The following is a 25,871-nucleotide window of genomic DNA, read 5'->3' as shown; positions in this document are numbered from 1 at the left end:
TATATATATATATATATATATATATATATATATATATATATATATATATGTGTGATGACCAGTTGCAAAGTTATAAAGTGAGGCACATCTTTAAAGTCCTTGATGACCATATCACTTGTATACCATATGCTGTTCTTAAGAGAGAAGCACCTTGCATTCTGGTCAGTAATTAATGAATTCTGGATTCATCACGGATTAGGACAGTAAAGCATACTACAGCCTAGACTCTTTCGCAGCAGAAGCAGCCAAGTTGTTTAAAGGAATATAAGAGGGCCTCACCAAGTGTCATGGTTTGACACCCATTTAACTGACATGAAGAAAAACAGATAGACATCTAAGCAGTATTTCAGATGGGTATATTGCATACATTCCTTCTACATAAGATACCATCATTAATTCTAGAACAATGTTTTGGTCTTTGCTCTTTTAATCCATTTTCTGTCAACTGTAGAGCCTTATACCAAAAACAGTCAAAATCCATTAAAAATAATAACAAATGGTAGAATAATAAAGAATGGTGCAATGATAATAATTAAGTATACCATCATTACCATGAATGGTACTTTTTATGGCAATAGTAAGCCCACATACTGAATACCTGTGGTTTATTTAGTTTTCTGCTACAGTGAATGCACCACAGAAGGCAGTTACAACATACTAAACGCTACTATTTTTCACTGTGACTTTGGCAAGGTTTTGAAGAAAAACATGCAACACATACTCAGTATATTCTGAATGTTTTAAAGAAAGTTGTGATTTACGGCGTCATGCTTTTTCTCAAAACTCTGCAGCATCAAGCTCAGCATGGTCATCACAGGACATTTTCACTTTTAATCAGTTCAGTTATAAGCTGTATGGTCTTGTTATCTGAAATAAGGAAAGCACAAGGAAATAGTTTGGATATCTGTTAGCAAACCAAAGACTCAGATAGAAGAAAAACAAACGATGGCAGCGTGACAATCCAGCAATCAGAAACAGTGAACAATGAACTTGCATGCAATAGCTAAACCAATTAACTGTACAGTACCAACTGAAAACGAAACTGATAGAAAAATATTAATAACATATTCTAAAATTACAACTGTAATTAAACAAACAAACAAAAAAAAAAAAAAAAATATTACCTTCAACAGACATTTTGGGATTTTCAAGTTTCTGCTGAAGGACTGTGTCTATCAATGCTCTTAACTGTTTAAAGATGACTCCAATTCTCACAGGTGCCTGAAAATGTAATGATGGGTAACAACAGTCAAGAGAAGATACAAGAGAAACATTCTGCTTGCTAGATTTCCAAAGAGCTGCAGTGGACAGTTGAATAGCATGCATGGTGTAATCCAATAAGAGGCACGTGCCAACACAGTTTCAAAGACATGACTCTCCAGTTCCTAAATAACTAAATTAGTGAGTAAAAGGATTACTCAGAGACAAGCAGCTCACACCCTGTCCTTAAGAGTCCAGTGGCTATAGAATTAATGGATGAAAAATCACCTGAAATAAGCCGAACATGTCACCTGAAATAAGCTGAACATTTTCTGGAAACTGAAATGTTCTACAGAAAAATGATAAGGGTCAATGGCAAATGTATTGAAAGAAAAAATAATTTCACTCAGTGCTAAACAGAAAGGTATTGTTTTATGATGTTCTTGCATTGATGTTTACATGAAAATATTTCTTTGTTTAATGCACAAAACACAGACTTTCAACTTTAATTATTATAACTTTAGATGTCTGTTCTGATTATAAAGCATGCCAACTACAGTTCCAAAAACCTTCACATATAATTAATGTTGAAACACATTACTTTTCCCCATTAAAGATAAGTATTTCCTGACCTGAAACTGGATCCAACTATCCACAGAAAGGAGTCTCTCTCGATGCTGCACGTCAATGTCCCATCCAAACAGCAGGATGGGGAAGGGGGATATCAGTGTGGTGTCCCGAACGTACACCTTGGCATACTTTACCTGCAAACACACAGGAATGTATGCAAAGGGGGAAAAGAAATGTGGAACTGGAAGGAATGTTTTCCTGCACTTAAAATGCCTTGTGTTTTTATGTTCAAAACTCTTTTAAAACTAGCATATTAGTGACACTGATCCTCTGCATTGGCTGTAAATACACAATTAGAGCTATCAGTAACATGAAAAAAGATTACCTTGAGCAACTTCCTCACCAAGATTAATTGCAATTGGACAAGCTGTTCTCCAAATAGACGCATATATGCGTACATGTTCAACCGCCTCCACTCTGTCCCCTTCGCTGGGGGCATGGCCATTAAGTCATGCAAAAATGATAGCCAAGACATTCTAGAGGGGCATACCTAGGCACAACCAGTCCTTTTGAGTGGAGTGTCGAATATCTCAGTGCTTTTACTGTCCCACCACAGGGTAGCCATGCTTTGCATCACTGAGAAAGGCAATTAACAAGCCAGCACCATGAAACAGGTCCCAGTAGAGTGGGGGTCTTACCTTCTCCTGATAAAGCAGCCAACCGTAGGTCTGCAGGAATCTGTTGACAGAAGAAGGATGGACCTGGGCTTTGCCTTGCGCAGTCTCTACAGTGCAGGCAGCTTTCTCAGTGACATCGACGGACGGGGTGTAGATAATCTTTCCAATGTTGTCATAAAGTCCAGCCGTCAACACGGCGTTCAACAGTGAGATCTCATTGGGAGACAGCTGCTCCTTTAACCAGTCGGCAGGCTGATCTCTGGACTTCGATTTGGGAGATGAGAAGCCCACTACTTCAACCATCTTCATCAGCTCCTGTTTTACATCCTGTGCAGACACACACCAAACACATCGTTTTCATCATCCAGGCAATTCAGTTGAAAGCTGAGGCAATATGGTATTACTAGGGCTTGAATTTTTCGGATTTTATTTTTTGTTGAGTTCAGACGTGTTTTTTCGGATTTTATTATTATTTGGCAAAATCTGTTATTTTCAGTTATTAAAAATAACACTCAAATGCCTCAGTTTTCAGTTTCTATAATAAATTGCAAGTATGTACTACTATTACTAATACATATAAAAAGGTTAACTTACTGTGTTGAAGTGAACAAGAGAATTTAACCAACTGACTTATGAGCCTTTTAACAGCAAGTATTTTGTTATTTATTACAATTATATTATTAATCGTAATATTGATGTGTTTTATTCATTTTGAATATTTTACGCACATTATTGATTTTGTAAATATAAATGCCAACATAAGTTCCCTTGTTTGTATTGTAATTTCTGCATTCATAAAAAAAAAACAACATTAATTTAAAAAAAAATGAAAAAACAAGTAAACTTGTTCAAAGTGTATTCTCTATCTAGGTCCACAAAAATCGCTGCTAGCCGGTAGCAATGTCTTTGCACACTGCTCGCTTTTTGAAAGAAGTTTTCTTTATGTAGAAAGAGTAGTGAAGAACTGGACCTTTTAAAATGGGTTTAGTATTTAAATCCCTTACCTTAGAGAGAGCCCTTGAATTAAAGTTAATACTATTTAATTTCTTTCCTGTAGGATATCCTTTATTATGTACAGTTGTTTGCTTAGATCCTAATTTGCCATGCTTATGAACTACTCTAACTATTTTGCTTGAGAGGAAGTGAGGTGGGGGAAGCATATAGGCATCGCGCTGTGCTCTGCTGTCCATAATGTAGATGAAGCATTGTACAGTGAAGCCTGTGCAACACTGATATGCTTCCACATCTCACAGTCAATCTCGTGCAGAGTTCTGGAATATTTAGCAAACATTTCAAATAATGACCTAGGCAGAAACAGCAATACATAATTCACACACATTGCAGGATATTAAAAAGAGAAAGAAATGAAATATATCATGAAGGCGGCACTTGTCAAAACATTTGTCTACTGTAATTATTTTCTAAGTTTTGAAGTAGAATTTTGATTTCGCTTTTAAAGTTATGGCTGTTTTAATAGAAAACATATTTTAAAAGGATAAACAGTGAACATGCAACACAATATTTGATAGCTCTTACAACAAGTTTAAATTCAATTTTTGCAGCTTTCTAAAAGAAAATAAAGTTATGTATATATAGTAGAAAGTAAGCAGCAACTGCAAACCTCAATTGTCAAAAGTGCTGTCCTGTTCAGAAAGTGCTTCCTACAGTATGCCACTTCAGCACGAGACCCCTCACTGCATGCATTCTTCCACCTGGAATTGGATAGAAAAGATAGCTTTTTTAAAAAAAAATTTTATAACTCTTACAATTTATGAGACACTTTGTAAAATCAAACTTTACTGAGAAGTAAATTTGTTTTTTAAAAACCTGGAACATTCCAGTCTGAAGCCAAAGCAAACACCTGTGAATGGACATATTCCTGAATAAAAAAATGCGAAAAAAAAAACAAAAAAAAAACCTTTCCACACTGAAGAAAGTAGCTTAATGGAGTGGAACACCTAAAGCCAAAAGTTTTGTATCACCTACAATTTTAGGATTGAGAGAATTCAAAAAATAAAATAAAATAAATTCATGAACATAATTTAAATCTTTTATTTAACATCATGTAATCAATTAAATTACAAAATGAGATTGCAAAAGTCTACCGGAAGCTATGAGTACAGTACTTCATGTTAGATTTCAGAATCTCACATTTTTCAATTTTTTTCAGTTTTTTGTTAAGTATATGGAAAACTACAAAGCGGTATGTAATCAATTTGTCAACGTAACATTAGTCAGCAGGTTTCATTCGACTTTTTGAAGTAAAATAAGTTAAGTCTACAAGGTGATGCAAAACTTTTGGTCACAGCTGTACCCCTATTTATGCTTATTACTACATACCTGTATTGGACCATCTGGTCCAGGTTTATTAAAGCTTGTTATCAATATTATCAACTCAAATTTAAACATACATTTAACTGGGTACAAGAAACATAGAATGTTAATCATGGTGCTTGATTAGCAGGTTTACATTTAATTTAAAAAAATAAATACATAAATAAGTATACACTTCGCATCTGGTGCAAAAATTTGTAAATCTGTGTCATTCAGTGCGTTTACATGAGCATAAGAATTACGATATTTTTTGGAAAACTAATTCCGATATCAAAAATCACATAAACAAAGTTTTCAGAAAAATAACAAAATGTATATCATGTAAACACACTTTTCGGAAAACCTATTGAAATAGCATACTGCACATGTGCACACTTTGACCCTTTTCTCCTGCACGTGGTTTTAGAAAATAATCTGCAGTCAGTCTGTAGGCATCCATTTGTCTAGTTATGGATAAAGTAATACTTTTGTTAAAGTCTGTATGTATTTGTTAATAGCCCATACTGAAGCAGCAAATGTTTTCCAGCTTTAAAATGACATGATAATTTAAAATAATGTCTGCAAAGGAAACAGGTAATATAGTACAGTGTGAGCTGTTGGAAAGAATGATTGCACATTGTGGGGAATCTGAATAGAGGTATAGGATAGTAATCTTTGAATTTAACACCTAACACTTCGATAAAGGTTGGATTGGTCTCCATTCTATTGCAGAAATGGCTTGTCTTCAAATCATACTTGGGCTACTACAGTATTTTGCATGCAAAAATATCCTGCGTTTCCCGAAAACTTCAATCCATGCATACGGTTGAATTCTAATTAGATTTTCTATAGTTAATCATTTAAAACACAGAAAAGTGACGTTTTAAGAAAATCAGAAAATCTGAAAAAATTAGTTTTCAGAAAACACTTTGTCACGAAAACATACTAATTGTTTGCTATCTGTAGTTGTCTTCTGGTAAGGCAGCCAACACCCATAGTAAGCTTGCGTTTAAAAGACAATAAACCCACGCTGGTAATTTCTAGACAGTTCAAGTTTGTTTTCAGATATAGAGCTTAACAAAGGGTTATTTTCTTGGTGTGCTGTGTAAAAAAGATTATGGGTCTATATTTAGTGTTGTAAAGCTGTACTTAACATTATTTCATTAATTTAAGTATTGTTTTTATTGAATTTTAGAGAAACTCCTCCCCCGATATCCCGTTCCACTGGACTGGTAGTCGTTACTTATAGAAGATAAGAATGATTTATACCATAAAGCTATGTGACTGGTAATGACAAAGCATACAGAACCTACCCTTTGTAGGCATTGTAAATGGTCAGGTGATCCGAATTGGACAAAGCCAAGGCTGCCTTTGCCAGGTTTGCCTCATCTTTTCTATTCATTGGTGTAGCAAAGGGGGACTTTTCTGAAATTGCTGCTGCTATAACTGCCTGTAAAATATATGTATCAATGAACATTTTAACCGGTGCCAGCTGTACTGATATGAATATACACAGTCAAATACAGTACCTTGTCTTGTTTCAAACAAGACAAATAACACACAGAATAAAAGCAAACCTTACTAAGACAATAATCTTAATAACACAGTGCTTCTTCATTATTTCACTATTTGACAATTCACTAATTTCGTTACTTAATGGTTAAGCCATGTTGACAGTAAATTATACATGTACTATACTTTACTGTTTTAGGGCCATTGACAAATTCATTCTTTTCAATATTTAAGGTTTTTTTTTTTTTTTTGATGTGCAAGTCAGATAGCAAAACAAAGAGTGAGCGCTTAGTAATACAGATCATTTTCGTTTTGGGTTTAAATGTTTTAACATTTTAAACTCAAATTAATAACTATTAATGCAAATGGGACAATATAAGGTAAATTAAATGCAGCACAAATTATAAATCTATAAACATTTATTTTGGTACCTCTTAGAAAATGTTAGAAGTTATATCAACACTGCTTAAAATTAAACACACATTTTGGTACAAATTGGTTTCAAACATAAAAAGTACTTACAATTGGTTCTAAACAGCCAAATATAGCCCCGAAGACCAGCATTTTCCCTATTTTGACATTGACTGGCAGGGTTGCAAGGTGCTGTCCCAGTGGAGTGAGTTTGGGGCGGTCCAGCTCACAGGCCCCAATCCTCCTCAGCAGGTTCATAGCGTTGCTGACAACTTGGGGCTGAGGAGGATCCAGAGCTCTGGAGAGGAAATCTTCTGGAGAGCCATATTCACACTTCTGCAAGGGAAGAAAATGCCAGAATGTATTTTCATTTTTTTTTTAATATGAAAATGTTGCATTAATATAACAGAGCTATAATGCTAATATATAACAAGGCCGCAGTTATATAATTGGAACAATTCTGAATTATGAAGATATTTGTAGTGCTGCCTGAGCAACAAGAACAATAATTATATTTTTATAGTGCTTTTAATTTCAAGGCTTGTCACAGTACTGTTAAGTATCTTATTTCAAATTTGTGAAAGTCAGGTAGTTATAACCTTAATAACTTAGACTTTAATGATAAAAGCAAAGAGATTCTGGGTTGACATTACTATCAATACCATACTGCACAATATAAATACAGGAATCTCAACCAAAGCCACCATAGGCTACATGTGCTCTACATCTCAATAATCATTGAATGGGATGTAAAGAAACGCTACCATGATATGCAGACAAAGCTCTTCTAAAGGCACTCGTAGAATTTCTGGGTCTGAGTAATCGCTAAAGCTTCTATACCTGTAAAAATACAAACAAACATTTGATATGCAAGATTTACAAGTACTGAATTTAAATCACCTTAAGCCAGTTACATGATTAATCTTGGCAGTGTTACATGTGTTGTGACAGGTCAGAACCCCTGCATAGGTAAATGGTGTGGTTTCTAAAAAGCTGTGTAAATAAAAATGATGTATTTGAATTCACACAACTTCAAAAACCACACCATTTACCTGTGCAGGGCTTCTGCCCTGTCATACTGTTGTTGTTGCTGTGTATAGTATGTGCGTGTGTGTGTGTGTGGTTTGTTTTTGTTTATTGACAGAATCTGGTAGAATTTATGCTTGCTGTATTTACTTATATTACCACATTTTATGGATATTGCTTTTGTACTCCCATATGTGTATTTTAATTTCTGATTCGGTGTGGAAACAGATTTACCTTTCCTTGGTGAACAAGCGGAAACAAACCCCTTCCCTGACACGCCCAGCCCTGCCCTGCCGCTGAAGAGCGCTAGCTTTACTGATGAAGGTCTCCACCAAGGAACTCATCTGGCTACTTTCACGGTACCTAGAAAATTGAGGCAGACCAGGAAACATGTCAGTAAATACCACATAATAACACAGTGATGATAATCTCAAAAGAGTGCCCCTAATTAAATATTTATAATCTTTGACCTTTGATGTTAAGAGTACAACATATATCAATCATATGTGTAAATGAACAGGTTAACCAATAATGCAGGTACCAGCAGCTTTATTACACTGCATAATATATACCTGTTCTCCTTGATCTTTCCAGTGTCTATCACAAAGACAACATCAGGGATTGTGACGCCCGTTTCTGCAATGTTTGTAGCCAAAACAATCTGAAAGGAATTAGAACATTATGTCACCTTCAGTAAATAATTATAGTGCCCATCTGCATACCAATCAAACTTCTTCCAGTGAAAGAGAGTTTCTTTAACCCACTTCCATCTATACACAAATTCAGGGGACAGGAGCAAAGGCTGTGTGGAAGCTCAGGAATTGAAATGGGAGGACAGTGGTTGTAACTTAGAAAAAGAGGACAGGGTCTCCCCTTGGCTTGCGTAGAACTCTTCCTCGCGGAGGCTGAGGCCGTCACAGCTTGGCCTCTAAGGCTGGGGAATGAGCTTCACTTGCCCTCAGAGGGAGACTGTTGCAGATGTGGCACAGCACAGTGGAGGAGGCAGGGAGGATGGAGGAAATCAGAGGGACAGAACAGGAGTGAGGAGTCTGAGCCCCCTGAACCACACGGAAGGTTACAATTAAGACTTAATTTAAAACTTTTTGTTCTAGCACTTGTATTATCTTAATTTACAAACAGAAACCAAAAAACTAAATAGAAACACTAACACCAGACAACTTTGCTGGTGCAAAGGAACAATAATAATAATTTAGTAATTATAACATTTTTGTTATCTTTTTACCAAGAGAGTCAATTAAATGTTGATCTTCATTTTTTTTTTTAATTATTTTTTATATAAAGCTTAGCCAATCTCTATCAGAAACTTATCTCTACAACACTGCAGACCTGTAGAGGAAAACAGGAAAATACAATACTCCTACTCAAAACAGCCGAACTAATTGTGTGTATTCCCAGAAAGTACCTTTCTAATACCAGGAGGGGGCACTGTAAACGCTGCTGCCTGATCTTTTGATGAAAGTGTGGAGTGCAAGGCAACCAATTTATATCTGCAAAGCAAAGCAAAATACAGTCTCAATACAACTAAACAGATTTTTTTCAGGTGAACAGTATCTGCAATTTCCTTTTATAAAACATAAAAAAAACCTTACTGTAAAGTACAACATTTGAAAAACACAATTTGCTATTGGCATCACAGCTAAACATAAAACAGCACATAAAATGTACCTATCTTTCACCCGGAACCTCTTGTCTGTAGACAAGAGGTCATACAGTTGCTGTATATGTGCCAGTCCAGGCAGGAAAACCAGCACAGCTCCATCCACTGCTCTATACTGTGGACTCTTATCTAGAACGTCAAGCAAAAACATTGGGCAAAATATTAGAAAGCACTGCCACATGTTGCAAATACTTGTTTAAATACATTGCTCCAATATCTATTGTGAAATATATAAACGCTGCATTTTCTAGATGCCTTTGTAGCCAAGACCCATTATTGACATGTCTACCCCAGCTTCACTTAAGTCATTTCTGAGGCAACAATCAGTGAGGCACATATTCCACAGATGCCAAGTTCTGAAAGCGGAAAATAGTAGCACTTGCCATAAAAAACAGTAGCACCTGACCAGTAAAAAAAATTACCCGGAGATCGCAGTGAGGCGCTATTGATTTATTTACTTTTTTCATGATCAGGTACTGCTAGCACCTTCAAATTAAAATGAAATCATCTAAGGAAGAACCAAATCTGGACTGAAATATTCAACCTCCAAATATTGATAATTGAACATTTACAAAAAAAGGCAAATTCAATCATGGATCAAAATACAGGTGTCACCTGTGAACCTGAATGGGAACTGCATTTTACACTTTCTTTGCTGATGGCAGACAGTGGAAGGTTTTGTCCTTGATCAGGTACTTTTCTACAATTTAGTTAAGAGTCCTTAAATTTACATTTATTACAGCATGTAACATACAATTTTTCATATTGTCGTAACTGACTGGAATGTTATACTTGGATTAATTAATAAATAACAATAACTACATAGAAAATAGATTAAAAAAAAAAGCAGGACACTGACAATCATTCAAATAATACATACTATTTAATAATCTGGATAAGGCTTACATTTCAAAAATACACAATGTACTAATAAATTTTATAAGCAACACAACAAATTCAGCCACACAGTTAGTCAACAACCATAAGTTCAATTTTTGTTGAATCATTAATAATGAAAATAATGATTTAAAAGATTGATTGATTGCTATGGTAGTATTGTCAAGAATGACTGATTCTAATTAATACAAAGTGGTGTATGGGAGTGGTGTTTGTGAGACCTGATCCATACTTGCTGGCGATGTTTGAGTCCGGAAATGCTGCTTTGCAAAGTGGACCGATATGATCCAAAACAGCAATTGAAAGATTGTGCTCAACAATAAAGTTTGTAAATAGTATCTCTGCCTTTATCACTGCATTATCTTCGATTGTATTCACCACAAATTCACACACAGATTTATGATTTCCAACAGATTTTGAAAATTGTTGATGTTTTTTTGTACCTAGATGAATGATACAATCGTGACGTCACCGTGTTTCACCGAGAGGTCAGTCCAGCAATATTCACAGTAGGCATGCGAGTCAGAGATTTCACTTGTTTTAATTAAAGGCCATTCTGTAGTGTATTCCTGTCTTTATTTGTGGCAGGATAGTTGATTTTTAGATAGAGGAGAGTAGGACATTTTTTATATCTGGCTGGTGATGAAACCTGAACGACTGTAAAAGGAAACTGCGCGGCAGTTTCTCTACGACCACCTACACCGGTTGCTAAGCAACCCGGCTCACCGCTTTTAGTACGTTAAGTAAAATGTCGGTGATATTAAGAATAATATGTATATATAAATAGACAGGAATAAACAGGAATAAACTGACAAACATGGTAGCCTGTTGAAACAGTGGTTTGTATATATATTTATATGCTATACATATATTTATAGATATTTATTTCTAAATATACACACACACATGGTTATTGTGTTTTCAAAAACATTTGTTCAAATACTCTTAAAACAGTCCTGCAATGAAATACTTATAGTGTTATTAATTCTATCAGCTAGTTGTATGAAAGGCTATTATATACTATAAAACCTTTGTTTGTTTTTGACTAAGGACTCTTTTTCTTAAGTGCCAGTGATAACAAAGGTTTTCTTAGCTGTCGATACAGAATAAATGGAGCTAAGAAAGGTTTTTATGCCTAGTTTTTTCAAGTTTTTAATACGTTCTTCATTTACATACCTAAGAAATCTAGCAGATCCAAGATGAGATCCATGTTGATCTTGTTTGGGTTCATGTATTGAACAGCACGACATGTGCGGCTGCTGTAGTTTTGCAGGTCTGATCCCAAATCCCAGACAGGCCCAGTGTCTTTAACAATAAACTCCTGATGCAAGGTGTTGAAGAAAGAAAGGACATGCACTTTTTAAGTCAGATAGCTACAGCAACAACTAGCAACCGTTTATGAATGCATTGTGTTAAAATCCTGTTTATATTTTCTGTGTGTTACAGTGATTTTAAATGGTCGACAAAAACTCACAGGAACTCACGTTTGGCTTTGCTGAGAATTATTATTATTATGTTTTATTAGTATATATTTGTTGCTAACATCACACACAAACACAAGATTTTCATCTCATGGTTAGTCATTACCTGGTGTATCTGAGTTTTCCCTCCCTTTCCAGTGACATTCACATTGATTTCTTCTTCCTCTTCAAGAAATTTTTGACTATAATCAGAGTCTTGCTCCAAAACATAACCGGTTTCCTCTACCACATCTTCAAGGTTGTAAACCTGCCAAAATAAAGAATAGGATGCTGTTTATTTCCGTGCAAGCAAGCAAACACACACCCACACATGTAATACTAGGCATTGCATTTTCTCCAACACAAACTATTTTAAGTGTTATTTTCTTACCTCTACAGGAAATGTTCTGCCCGGAATTCTCACAACTGGGCATCGGCCAAAATAGTTTGAAAACTTGTCGCAGTCAACTGTAGCACTCATTAAAATCAAGTGGAGGTCAGAGCGCTTGCGCAGAATCTCCTTCAGGATTATCAGCAGGAAATCTGACTGGACGCTGCGCTCATGAACCTGAAGAGTAGAAACAAAACTTAACAAGCTGGGTGATTTCTTTTCAACACCTTTCCTTTAGTAGAATATGTCAGCAACAAATACCTCTTAGACAATCGCTAAACAAGCTACTTTGAAATCAGACTCACAACACCTAAAAACATAAGTAACTGGATTACACTGTCTTTACTACTGTTGGATTACTGTAGCCATGGTTATGGTATTACACCAATATTGGGCAAAAAATTAATGCTGGATGATATTGAAAGCCTTTTGTATGCTGAAAAGTAGGGTCTACGAGGTAGGAGCTAACATCATAAAGACATAGTTTTCCCTCCAAGATTCCTTGTTTTTTACCCACCTCATCCACAATGACATGCGAGACACGATCAAGAAGCCCATCCTGTTGCAATTTCCTGAGAAGAACTCCAGTGGTGCAATAGAGCAACCGCGTAGAATCTCCAGCTTTAGTCTCCATTCTTATCTGATAACCGCACAACGAATTCTGAAAACAAGTTTGTAATATAGTAACATAATATAAATACAACAATGCCTTATCATCTTACCAAAATGTTTTAGCCCTGGGTACAGTAATCTAACATGATATGGTCAGCGTTCTGCATTTCCGCTTTATTCCAAATTTTACAGAAAAATTCCGGGATTATTTTTATAATTTAGGTCTGTTTTTACTGATTTATACCTGATTTTTGTTTATTCAATATTTTTTGGTACTATTTTCTAAGAAATACACAATATTTTGATTAAAATACGGTTTTATTTTGACTTGACATTGTAAAAAGCAGCCCTTCACTGTATCCTAGGAAACAGCAGACATTAAGATGTCAGGGGATCAAATAACATTCAACTGTGGTTCTCTGTCACTTCACAAACACATTATCATCTGATTATGTTGGCCAATCTGAAAGTCTGCTTATTGTGGCAATTGCTGAGCGTGGTAACTACAAGCTTGATCAAAAACTAAATTTAAATACTTACACAAAAATATAATATTTTTATTGGATGAAGATTGGATACTTGTTTTGTGCTGATGTCATGTTCATACCCACTGTAGATACTATTTCCGTCAGCACAGCGATTGCCCAAACGTTCGCAAAGTACCAGCTGACATGGGAAAATGCATTTGGCCTCGAGTTGCACAGATTCTGCTTCATCAGACATCCCAGGTACATTAAACTTAATCAGAAACCAGAACTGCTACGCATCATATTCCCATGTAAAGTGTGTATACTGAGATTTTTTTCCCCACAATTTTTACAGATGTTTCAATTTAAAACTATTTATTACTGATTTTATCCCTATTTTATACATGTAAAATAAACTCCAAAACATTGCCAGGCTTATTTTTTAAAGCCAAAAACCGAAAATGCAGAACACTAGATATAGTTTACAGATCAATCCCCTTATACCCAACTGGTGTTTTCCAATAAGAAACATGGAGGTTTAAAAAAGAGACACACACACACATTAAATGTAAACTGATACACTTTTCTGCAACATAATAACTTACTCTTGCCCCTGGCCCCTCTTCACAGCCAAGCTCCTCAGACACCCTGACAGCTAGACTCATTGCGGAGATCCTGCGGGGCTGAGTGCAGACTATTCTGCATTTCTGTGAGCTCAAACTGCCTGTCAGCAGCTCCTCCAAGATAAACTGAGGTACCTGAGTGCTCTTCCCACTACCTGTCTCACCCGCCACCACCACTACACGGTTCCTTCTAATAGCCTCCAGGACCCTGTCTCTGTGCTGAAACACTGGCAGCTGCTCTCTTTCCCTAAGCAGCCTCTGAAACAAGGCAGAGGACTGCAGCTTCCTGAGCAGCGCCCTGGACGATTCAAGGTCATCTGGTTTCTCGTGGTGGACAGATATTTTGCTGAAGTCCTCGTCTGTGATCAGGTCTTCCCAGGATTCCCCTGGCTCATCCACAGCCTTCGATGCATCCTGGGATAGCTGCTGCTGCTGCTGTTGTTGCTGCTTCAGCTTGTTAAGCAGCTTGGTGATGAACTGATCACGGGGTTTGTTGGTTTCAATTTTGGTTTGTTCTTCCTTCTTCTTCTCATTGTCTTTCCATTCCAGCCAGACATCCCTGTAGGTTGGAGGAAGCAACTGATGCACTGACTGAAAAACAATGGAAATGAAGCACACAAATGCATTTTTAAACATCAAAGGAAAACCAAAATGCAAAAATTCAGGGACTAGGCATTATGACAAAAAGATTTACAGATGTTTCTGGAAAACTGAAATTCTAGAAAGTACCAGACTTCATGTCAAATAAACATAGTCTTCTTTTACTGAAAAAATCATTTAAAAAAAGCATAAGGTTTGAAATGCCACATTCATTACAAGTACATTTTTATTTTTATACAAAAAGCTATATAAAAGAAGGTCAGAGTCAAACTTCTTGTAACATTTTACCCAGTGTGGTTCCATAACACTGGAAATATAAAGTCTGTATCTTAAATAGGGCTGCAAACTTACCTGGCCCTTAACCAGGGTATAAAGTGCCAAAGTTGCCGCCAAATGCTGGGCCTGCATACTGTCTTCAGTAAGGATTGTAGGGCATACTTCCAATATGCCATCTTCTAACTTGTTAACCCGAACTCTGAAAGAAAGATGTTAATATGAAAAGTCAATTAGCAATTTACCACATAAATGTCTTTTTACGTGGTAAATTGCACTTTTCTGAATAAGGACCAGTGATTTAGGAAATCAATAAGTTGGCTGCTAACATACCTTTAGCTAATGGAACAATGAACACTACTGATAAATCATTTACTTTTGAATTGTAAGGAAACTGGAGCACACAAACAGTACCTGCATCTCCAGTGTCTGCCAGCAGGAACCTTTTCAAATGAAGGTTGTGGACTTTTGGGAAGATTCTTCCTGCACCAGTCAATTAGAAACTGTTTGGGAGTCTTGCCAGTCCAGCTTCGAGCAGCATAGTCAAAGTTTCTTATATCCTTGGGCTCCTTCTCCTTGTTTACTGTAATGCAAAGCAATTATTAAATGCATCTATTGAATGGAAACACTACAAGCTAATAAAATGTAAACACAGCTTTTTCTTCTCCAGTTTAAATGAACTGCAATACCTTTCCTAAAAACAAATACAATGGACCTTACTCACAAAACTTTAAGGACTATTTTGACGAATGCTTCTTTTAGGGATTGCTTCTTGAAGTGTTTCTAAACAGTGCTTGGAAAAGTTAGCCCTCTCAAACAGTGGGCAAAGGTTTCATGAACTTCAAACCTGATTTAGAAAAAAGCCTTCAACAAGACAAAAAAGTTTTGTAAATTGGTTAATATTGGACGCATGCAAATTGGCTTATTCCACAATGAATGCAATAAAACAGATGCAAGAAACAGGCAGACACAAGAATCTTTGGAGGACTGCCTACGTATCGTCATCACGACTATCACACCTGGTGTTCTAAAGCTGATCGCAGAAGGAATGTGCTATTTTTCTCATTAAATTTGTCATAATGCAGTGGAGCATTTAAAATAAAAATGTATGCTACATTAAAATTTTTGGTTTATGTTATTTTGCATTCCTGTCTATGTAGGAAAGTGCCATTTGACGTTGGTGTTTTGTAACTGAACTGTATCCTGTTAAGACCGCCCACAAAGCATTTGACAGGCTGCACAAAATGTCAATTTATCAGCCGAAATGATTATTGGTTGTCAGTTGTGTTGGAAATGAATTATATACTGTGGTTACTTAGTAAAGCCTGGCCACGCAGCATTTAACAGGCGGCACAAAACATGACAATAAGCGGGTTTGTGAGAAAATGTTAAGACAGCTAATTTTTTGAAGAACCAATGGTGCATGGTGAGTGGTTTTTGAAGAATCATGATAATAAACAGGGTATGATCTGTACTTTGGAATCGATATTGCAAATCACTTACTTTTCTGCTTACTGCAAGAAATGAAGGTCTTACGGGGAATCAAGACAGCCCCCTTGCGGTAATATTAAAATGAAGTTCCGCTCTTGCTCAGTCCTTCATACAGCCCTGCCAAGGAGGCTTCCATGGGCTGCCATTTGCCAACCACTGATATAGAGGATAATGATCGATCTTTTGTGGTAAGCGGTTTTTATTTGCCGCAGATGGATGTGCTTCCAGGCTTTTGATACCATGGTAACTACACTCACTTATTTCTAATTAAATCCATTAATGTGTTGTTTACTACATTAATGACGTAACAATGTACTATTCCTTCCTATTTAAACTTTCAGGCACCATGGCATTGAGTCTATGTATCAACTTATTTTCCTTTACTCTTTTATATTGTACGTGATCTAATTTTATTTTTTCTAAAACTACAAATTGTAGGTCATTCACGAAATGTTCATTTTTTGCAAAGTGTTGAACTATTGGTTCATTTACTTTTTTATTTATGTTTAATAGGTGATTTTGTATTATTTTATATAATGTTGTACCTGTCTGTCTCGCCTACATATTTAATTGTTACATTTTTGGCAAAATATACCATGAACAAGTTTGCTAGTTTTGCATGACAAGTTTCTTATGATTGAATATCTATTTTCTCTATTTTCACTTTTACTGTTACAAATATATTCTCACCCTTTACCTATGCTCTTACAGGTCTTCATGTCCTTCAGTGTGTCTATGATCAGTTTGTTTACTGTGGATCAAAATGTCAGCAAAATTTGCATCCCTTCTAAAAGTCACTACCAGTGTATTTGCAAATACTTATTTAATTTTTTCTGAATTATGAAGTATACGTAAATGCTTCCAAACACATACATACATATAAACACAGTGCCTATAGAAAGTCTACACCCCTTTGAATTTTTTTTCACATTTTGTTGTGTGAGTGCCTCAGAGTTTCATGCATTTAAATGAGGATTTTTTTTCCCCCACTTATCTACACACCATACTCCACACTGTTAAGGGGAAAAAAGTTTTTATTGAGAAAAATATATATAAAAAATACAAAACTGAAAGATCATAATTGGATAAGCCTCCACCCCTCTGAGTTAATACTTGGTGGAAGCACCTTTGGCAGCAATACAGCTGTGAGTTTTGCCACATGGCTACAGAATCTCCTAAGTGTTTTTTTGCATACATCAAATGGGATTCAAGGTGGGCTTTCTTGAGTAATGGCTTCCTTCTTACCACCCTACCATACAGGCCAGATTTGTGGAGTGCTTGGGATATTGTTGTCACATGCACACTTTGACCAGTCTTGGCCATAAAAGCCTGTAGCTCTTGCAAAGTTGCCACTGGCCTCTTGGTAGCCTCTCTGATCAGTCTGCTCCTCGCTCGGTCATCCAGTTTGGAGGGACGGCCTGATCTAGGCAGGGTCTTAGTGGTGCCATACACCTTCCACGTCTTAAAAATCGTCTTACCGTGCTCCAAGGGATATTCAAGGCCTTTGATTTTTTTTTTTTATACCCATCCCCTGATCTGTGCCTTTCAACAGCTTTGTCCCAGAGTCCTTGGTGCCTTGGTGCTCATGGTTGAGTCTTTGCTTTGAAATACACTACCCAGCAGAGGGAACCTACAGGAACTGCTGAATCTATCCTGAAATCATGAGGATCACTACAATTTAACATGGGCGGAGGCCACTTAACTTGGTGTGTGATTTAGAAGGCGATTGGTTAGACCTGAGCTAATTTAGGATCGCTATTACAAGGTGGGTGGACACTTATCCAACCAAACTATTTCAGTTTTTATTTTTAATTAATTTACTACAAATTTCTAGAATAATTTTTTCACTTGGAACTTGTGGTGCAGGAAGTGTAGATAAATGAAAAAAGAAAAACTATTTTAATTCCAGGCTATAAGGCACAAAAGGTGAAAATTTTGAAAGGGGGTGTAGACTGGTCAGGTGAACGTTGTGCTTTTTCTTTCAATATTTTATTATAAAAGGTAATCCAATCTGGGGAAAAATACAAACAAGGTGTATGTGTTGTTTTGATTTTACTACACATTTTCACACAAAAGTACAGCTCTGACCAATAATAAGGTGCTGTTCTAAGCAAATTCCCCACTAAGCTGTTTCTTTTGCTCACCTTTCTCTTCCGTAGGTACTGCAGCTTTCTGAAATAAATCAAAGTTTAGAGCACCATTGTCCGCAGGAGGTACAACAGGCTTCTTGGCTTCTTTTGGGGACTCTGCATATTTTATGGTGGGATTAAACATAGGATGTGCTTCCAACGGTTTCATCTCTGGAATGAGAAAAAAAGATGATTAGAATAGCATAAGAACAAGTAAAGCAAATGAGAATGAATGTACTAAATTAACTATACATTTAAATCTTGCCGCAGACCCACTTAGAAGGTGTGTTGCCAAGCTATATAGGAAATAAGACTGGGTTAAATAAGCATAAACACGCTGGTTGTAGTTATAGGTTACAGGTTAATTAATTAAGTGACAGGTTGTGTGTTATACACTGTACTCCCCAAACTTTTGTATTAAATACTAGACTTGTCTGATTAACATGTGTTTGTCTCTGTTTAACATTTTTTGAACCCTATACATCTTAACTATAGTGTAGAGTCTGAGACACTACCTCTGCTTGTTGCTCTCAACACAATGAAAGAGGGACCAGTTACTTCGGACTGTGTTGTGTATAACTACTCATGCGGTGAACCATGCAAAACTGTTACCTCACTGTTGAAATGAGTTACGGATAAAGGCTTTGTTCACGCACTCAGTACAGTTCGGTTAGTTTGGAGTGTAGTGTGAATAACAAAGTTCACTTTGCAAATGAAACAAAGAGGCAGTCTTAGTTTGTTTGGCAAATTAACTGAGTTCAGTTCACTTGCTAAACTTCAATATGAACAACAGGGGAATTCAGTGTGCTTGCAAACAGGAAACAATCCATACACCGACATTTGTAGAGATATTGGAGGTTATTTCATTGTATACTAGGTTGGCAGCATTTCATTGTGTCTGGTATTCTGCAAACATTTTAAGTATAAAATCTCTTAAAAAATGTTGTGGGGAACAATATGGACAGTGAAAGAAATAAGGGGACTTAGAAATTTGGTCGGACACCAAAATCCAGATGGAACTTGACAAAGAGAATGTCCTCCTTCCAGCTCCTGTACTTTCTTCCAGTGCTTGCTTCCAAAGCAATAAAAAGATTTAAAAAAAACTGAAAACACTGAAACTCATGCTGACAAAAAACAGAATAATCCCCCAAACACTGCCATCTTAAAAAGATACCAAGATGCATTGCAGACAGTGTGAACACCCAGTCCACTAATCATAAAAAAACTAACCAAGTTCACTTGCAAGTTGATATGTGAACACAATTAACTTAGTCCTGAAATAACATGGAAATTAACCAAAGAAACTAACTCCATTTTCCACCCAAACAAACTCAGTACATTTTCTTCCAGTTAAATATGAATAGCAAGTAAACTGCTTCCCTGTTTCAAACCAAAGGAACTGAACTGAGACTGTTTACAAAGTACCCAATGTGAACAAAACCAAAGACAAAGATCTAAACCCAGACCTGCAAACGCTTGTAAAATGATTTCAGCTGTGTCAGGCTTACCCTGCTGTATTATCCTAATTCTGTCTTGAGCAGTCCTTTGCCCCAGCTTGTCCTTTTTCTGTTTCGAGGAAACTGCCAAGTCTTTTGCATCTAACAGCTGAGCCGTGAGCCGCAAGTAACGATCATTCTGTGCAACACAAAGGGACAGGCACCATGAGGCAGAAACAAGGGAGTCCAGACCTTCCAGTCAAAGAAAGCATATGATGAACTGTGACTAAGACTCAAAGAACTTTGTGGGAACAAATAATAATAAAAATGGAAACAGACAGTCAGAAAAACAATACTACAACTAATAATAATAATAATAATAATAATAATAATAATAATAATAATAATAATAATAATAATAATAATCTTGAAGATAAAAAGTTAAGTTTTCATTATTCTTATTTACAATACAAATCATGTTATAATATATAATAAAGCATCAAAAGACATGTATTATTTATATTTGAGCATCAAAAGAAACATATCACTTATATTGGAGCGTCAAAAGAAACATATCACTTACATTTTAGCATCAAAAGAAACGTTTCACTTACATTTGAGCTTCAAAAGAAACTTATCACATGGACAAAATTCACCAGAAGTGATTGAAAAATGACAAACTGTTTTAGAGCAGGTGCAGTGACTTTTTAACAACTGACATCATGATTATGCTGCAAAATGATCTGTCGGTCTTGGGCAGGTGTTGTGACTCTTTGTCTCCCAAGTCGTAGCCTGTCATTGACAGAGTGTGTCTGGTTATATCATCTCGCCAGGTTTGAAATTGCTGGCTGTGAGCACCCAAGCCGGCGAGCAACAGTATGCTGCCTCCAACATGCCGATTGCACGAAGGCACTGCTCTCTTGACAGACGTGGCATATTGTTATTTTTTTCTGTGATTTTCTTTCTTGGTTTTATTTGAGCTTGTAATTCAACAGCTGAAATCACTCCATAGCCAGTGTCCAATATGCTTCAGTCATAGTCACTCAAGCGTGTCATGGTCAAAGATGAATGATCGAGCAATTAAAAAGAAACCAAATATATATATATATATATATATATATATATATATATATATATATATATATATATATATATATATATATTATATATATAAAGATACTATTTTAAAAACCTAATCATAGCATGTTTTTGTACATAAATGACAGCTGGGAAAGATCAGTGGAAGATAAGCAAGGGTCCAATTACTTCGTTCCTTAGTTCTACATTCAGAATACGTCAGTTATGAAGCTGGAGTCATTCTAGGGTTCACATTTAGTAAGTCCTTGGGGTTTGTCCAGGTACACATATATGAATGGGGGCGGGGGGGGGGGGGGGGGGGGGGGGGTTGATAAAAAGATTAACATAAAACTGCCAGGTAACTTACTGGATCAAAACTCTCTTCCTGCTCAGGGCTCCTTTTATATTCACATGGCTCCTCTCTATCTTCTTTTTCACTCTCTTGTTCAGCATAGCGTAGTATCCACTCTTTCATGTTCACCTTCTCCTCTTTGACACTTGCCTGCTAAAGTAAATATCCTTAACTAGAATTATACAAATAAGTGTTACCCATGGTTTTAAAATCCACGTTCTTACCTTCTCATTAACTTGAAATTTATTTCAAATTTTTCCTATTTGACAGATGGGAGAAAAGGTATACAGTAAATGCCAATTGTACAAAACATTTGACATAAAATCCTAGATGCAGATTGGATTGTAGATGGCATATAATTGAGAGGAAAGATGGCATCCGCAGCACAATAAAAAGAGGGATCAGTAATAATGTTAATAAAGTTAGTAAACATTTGTTACCAACATTCCTTTATATATTCTAACCTAACAACACACTTCAAACAGCTTCCGAATTCCAGAAGCATGCAAATGAGCACGCTCTTTGTGAATATGAAAGTTGAGTGTTTACAGTTTATAGGGCTTTGCTGTGGATATGCATTTTGTAGTACCTTTGCCTCAGGTTTCTCGTCGACTCTCTTGATCTCTGAATGTGAAAGTTCCTTCTTTTCAGTAGGTGGTTGAAACTGTGACTTTGTGATCTTTTCTTCCTCCTGCATTTTTTGACTAAAGCCTTCCGGAAGTTCATCTTTGAAAATATGAAATGATTTAAAAATTAGTTAAAGTATTGCAAAAAAAAATGTTGGGTTATCTTCTTCAGGCAAATGTAGAGAAAATGTACTGACACTATCTTCCAAACAATAAAAGGTAAAATGATAAAAATAATATAATAATATAAATAATAGTCAGGGCTATACTTTTTTCACAGTAAAAATGGCTTATTTCACAGTCTAAAAATTGCGTTGTCACATTCAAAATTGTTTTCAGAAAACAAATGTTTCTAAATGTTTTTAATGCTTATCTAAAAAACAGCAAATACTAAATTGTAAAATATTTTGTTTTTTCTGTCCACCGTTTAAAGGCATTCTAGTTTCACCATCAGTGAATTATGAAACAAAATAAAAACAGAAACAAATAAATGTAAAAATAACAACAGACACGTGAAATATCCTTTTCTTGTTCTGGACAGAGCGACCTTTAGCAGAAATATTTCTGATCTTTGATGCAGCTGGTGTCTTTTTCGTTGAAGACATTTAAGAAATCGTGTAGCTCTATGCAGTGTGTGTTCAATCACTTACCGATAGCAACCTAAACTGGCTGCCAGATTCCGAACTGCAGTGTAACAGGTACAGTAGTGCATCAACAAGGCAGACATTGGCTGTATTTATTTTAAGTGATACAAAATATGTATATAGATTGTTCTTTCAGAAATGGGAATTTTCACTAGAAACTGCATAGTACAAAGCAATGGGTTAATTTCACCAAAATGTGATAATTGTTAAAAATAAATAAATAAATAAATACAGCCTTAATGATAGTGTAACAGTCTAACTAAGGTTCCAGAAAACAGGTGTAGGCTTTAAATTTAATGACTTAATTACAGAACTGGAATTATAATTGCAAAGATGCAACATCTGCTATATTGAAATGTATTTTGAAGTTTTTTTTTTTTTTTTTTAAACAAATATATTTACATAAAAAATGTATCTAGTTAAAATTAACACTGTACTGAAGATTATTGGTTCACAATGCTCCAACAGTATGTAAAAATGTAAGTTCATATATAAGGACAAATTGGGTTGTAGCCCTATTTACTCAGAAACAAACAATAACTCAAGAATATTCCTAGTAAATTTCACACTGCTAAAGTTCACCTATGGATAAGTGGTTATATATATATAGATATATATATAATACTATCTATATATATATATATATATATATATATATATTATATATATAGATATTCTAAAAGTATTTTCATAAACTTAAACTTTCATAAACTACCCATAGACAAGAGCCTACATATCATGCAAATTCCCCACATAACTTAACATGTTCATTCTTAATTGCATAATAGGCTTTCTAGGTACATGTAAAAAAAATAAGTTAAGTGTATGCACACAAACGGAGAGAACACCCATTTTAGTGCTACTTCCAATATATTTAACATATTTCTAACACGCTCTGATTGCAGTAGGAGTAACAGGTTCTTGTGCAGAATTGAACCATAAACATGCGCTACTCTTAGAAAATTGATTTATGCTACGGTTTAGCCGCTTACCTAAAAAATGTACAATGAACTGCACATACACAAATGTCTTCTTACAATAATTTCTATACATATGGACAAATACTTAAACGAATGGGTAGAGTATTCTCACCATCCCGAAGGTTTAAGCAAAGCCAATCCAGGGCTGAATGTAGATCGCCACCATATAAAACTGTGTTTTTCATAGCTTCTTCAATGTGCTCAGGCTTGAACGAAAACCCTTGTAAAGCCATGTACAGGTCCTACACAAAGAAGTGAAAGAAAATAAACACAGTATCTAAGAACTGAATCATTAATGTATTGTATGTAGTGGGCAACATTAACAGACACAAGATATAAAAAGTTTCAGAGAAGAGTAATGTGCATAAAAAAACAACAGAAAATTCAAAACGAGCAATTCCATTAAAATTGTACACAATGCCAAGTCATTCATAGGCAAAATTCATTTAATTTTTAATGACCTTACAAATGGCAATTAGCTGACTACATCAAATGATACATGACATTTTATACTTGGTAGAGGAATTTACAATAAATACACTACAAACACCAACAGTAAAATATATTAATTAATATTTATATTTATTTATTTTACAAAGTTTAAAATGGTTCTCAATATAGCTGCACCAAATAATCTCATACACATTAGATCAATATTAAAATGAACTGATAAAGCAGCACTATGTTTGCACCAGGTGATGATAAACCAGGATATTATTTTAAATGGCCTCAAATACATCACTTAAGGAGGACAGTGAAAATCGAAAAGGCTTCGTTGATCAGAAGGATTTCAGAATATATAACACACTCATTTTGATATGAACCCCAGTCAGGGATATCAAAAATGTCAATCAATAACTGAATAATTAAAGAAAACCACACAATTCAAACAAGTTAATCACACCAGCAGTTTTTTGGCAGTCAGTCTTCCAGATATGGACCCCTTGTCTCCATGCTGTTTCTTATAGTCATTGATCAGATGTATTATTCTTTGCTCCAAGTTACTTTGAATCACCACCTTTAAAACAGAAGGGGCAGGGTAGAATTACTTACTGATGCACATTAAAGGCATATGAACTTTTAATGTAGCAAATGTTTTAAGTAAACTAGGTATCTAATATGGCAAATATTATTTATTTCTATATTTATTAGCAGATGCCCTTATCCAGGGCAGCTTATAACTGTTACAAGTTATCACTGTACAAAACATTGCACTATAAAATATCACATTACAGGTTATGACATTATAAAATATAATAATACAGATAACAGCAGATAGTAAAGTATAATAAAATCAAACAAAACATATGTACGTTACTTGATCTAAATATTTTAAAACCATCAAAACTGATCCAAGCTGACTACATGGTTGTGTGCTATCTGCACTGTATTCTAAGCTTTTTTAAAACAACTGGTTACTACAGTTATGTCACTCTTCACATGTAAATAATGTGGATGTAAGTCATGGTCATCTACTGTTTCATCACAGAGAGTTACTGTGGCAGTATTTACAGAGGTGGTGGGTATATGTATGCTACTGACTTGGTTATCCATTCATGACAGACACATTTACAGTACCTTCAGAATAGATTTGTCTAGATTGGAAGCAGTCCCTGGGTCTGTTGGAGGTGCATTAGTGAAGCTGTAAGTCTTTGGACCTATAAGAGAAAATGGGAACACATATGGGAATACACAATACACATTTTCAAAGTGCTGTATGACATTACATAGGATCAAAAACGTTGTCACTAAAGCAGTAACGTGACACGTTCAAACATTTAGCACTGGCACAATGTAGAACAACCATTACAAAGATCAATGGAACCGATTCCACATAAGTATGTAAAACTGTGCTAATAAGATTTAGATTAAACATAAAACGCTGTATACCTTTTGCTTTAATGTCTTTTGCGGCAGATTTGGTTGAAGGTTGCCTTGGATTCTTCTTGTTGTTCAGTGATGCGGCGGTACCTCCTGCAGCATCATTACTTCCAACGCTGCTTGTGGCTGCGGCTGGTGCTGCCGGGGATGCCGCTGGCTGAGCTTGGGATTTCTTCTTCTTTCCTCCCATTACTGTGAATCTGATAACACGTATTATCGACTAACTTTCAACAATATTAAACGATAGCGTACTTTAACGTTATGTAGCGTTACAGGTTCTACTATATTGCACACAGCAAGAAAACAAAAAACACTCCCCTATGCATTTTACTCACAGGCATTGCGTTGTTTTTTTTTTTTTTTTTTTTAAACAAGCTACATTGCAAGTTACATTCTTTTGAGTTTGAAATAGAGACAGGTGCTAAAAACAAATCTGTTTTCACTGTTTCAATTTTGATATGAAACATCTATCAATTTCATAATTTATTTGTCATTTTAAAACCCAAACACTTGCGCTCTAGCACGTCACCACAATTTGCAAAAAC

At 35.6% G+C, this 25,871-nt stretch overlaps 1 protein-coding gene across 2 annotated transcripts; it reads right to left on the bottom strand.

Moving 5' to 3' along the window:
- On the bottom strand, positions 1-25,866 carry LOC121314249 (ATP-dependent RNA helicase DHX29-like). Of its 2 annotated transcripts, none has more exons than XM_041247301.1 (27): positions 25,336-25,866; positions 25,024-25,103; positions 24,350-24,463; positions 23,558-23,687; positions 21,785-21,921; positions 21,211-21,348; positions 19,839-19,965; positions 18,346-18,501; positions 15,125-15,293; positions 14,789-14,912; positions 13,820-14,428; positions 12,653-12,796; positions 12,136-12,312; positions 11,872-12,012; positions 11,461-11,605; positions 9,396-9,516; positions 9,133-9,217; positions 8,282-8,370; positions 7,944-8,072; positions 7,448-7,523; positions 6,795-7,019; positions 6,074-6,210; positions 4,069-4,159; positions 2,469-2,774; positions 1,833-1,964; positions 1,125-1,221; positions 1-867 (listed from the first exon to the last, which is right to left on the bottom strand). In XM_041247301.1, exons 1-27 carry the CDS (start codon positions 25,514-25,516, stop codon positions 812-814), a joined length of 4,116 nt encoding a protein of 1,371 aa, XP_041103235.1. In that variant the 5' UTR covers positions 25,517-25,866; the 3' UTR covers positions 1-811. The 2 variants fall into 2 exon arrangements, with proteins under 2 accessions (XP_041103235.1, XP_041103244.1); XM_041247310.1 differs by having other exon boundaries at positions 21,211-21,345.
- Positions 25,867-25,871: the final 5 nt, after the last annotated feature.

This window comes from Polyodon spathula, chromosome 1, assembly GCF_017654505.1.
Source record: "Polyodon spathula isolate WHYD16114869_AA chromosome 1, ASM1765450v1, whole genome shotgun sequence".
In the NCBI taxonomy this organism is placed as follows: domain Eukaryota; kingdom Metazoa; phylum Chordata; class Actinopteri; order Acipenseriformes; family Polyodontidae; genus Polyodon; species Polyodon spathula.
Note: the sequence above shows the minus strand (reverse complement) of the source record. Positions and strands in the feature narration are given on the sequence as shown.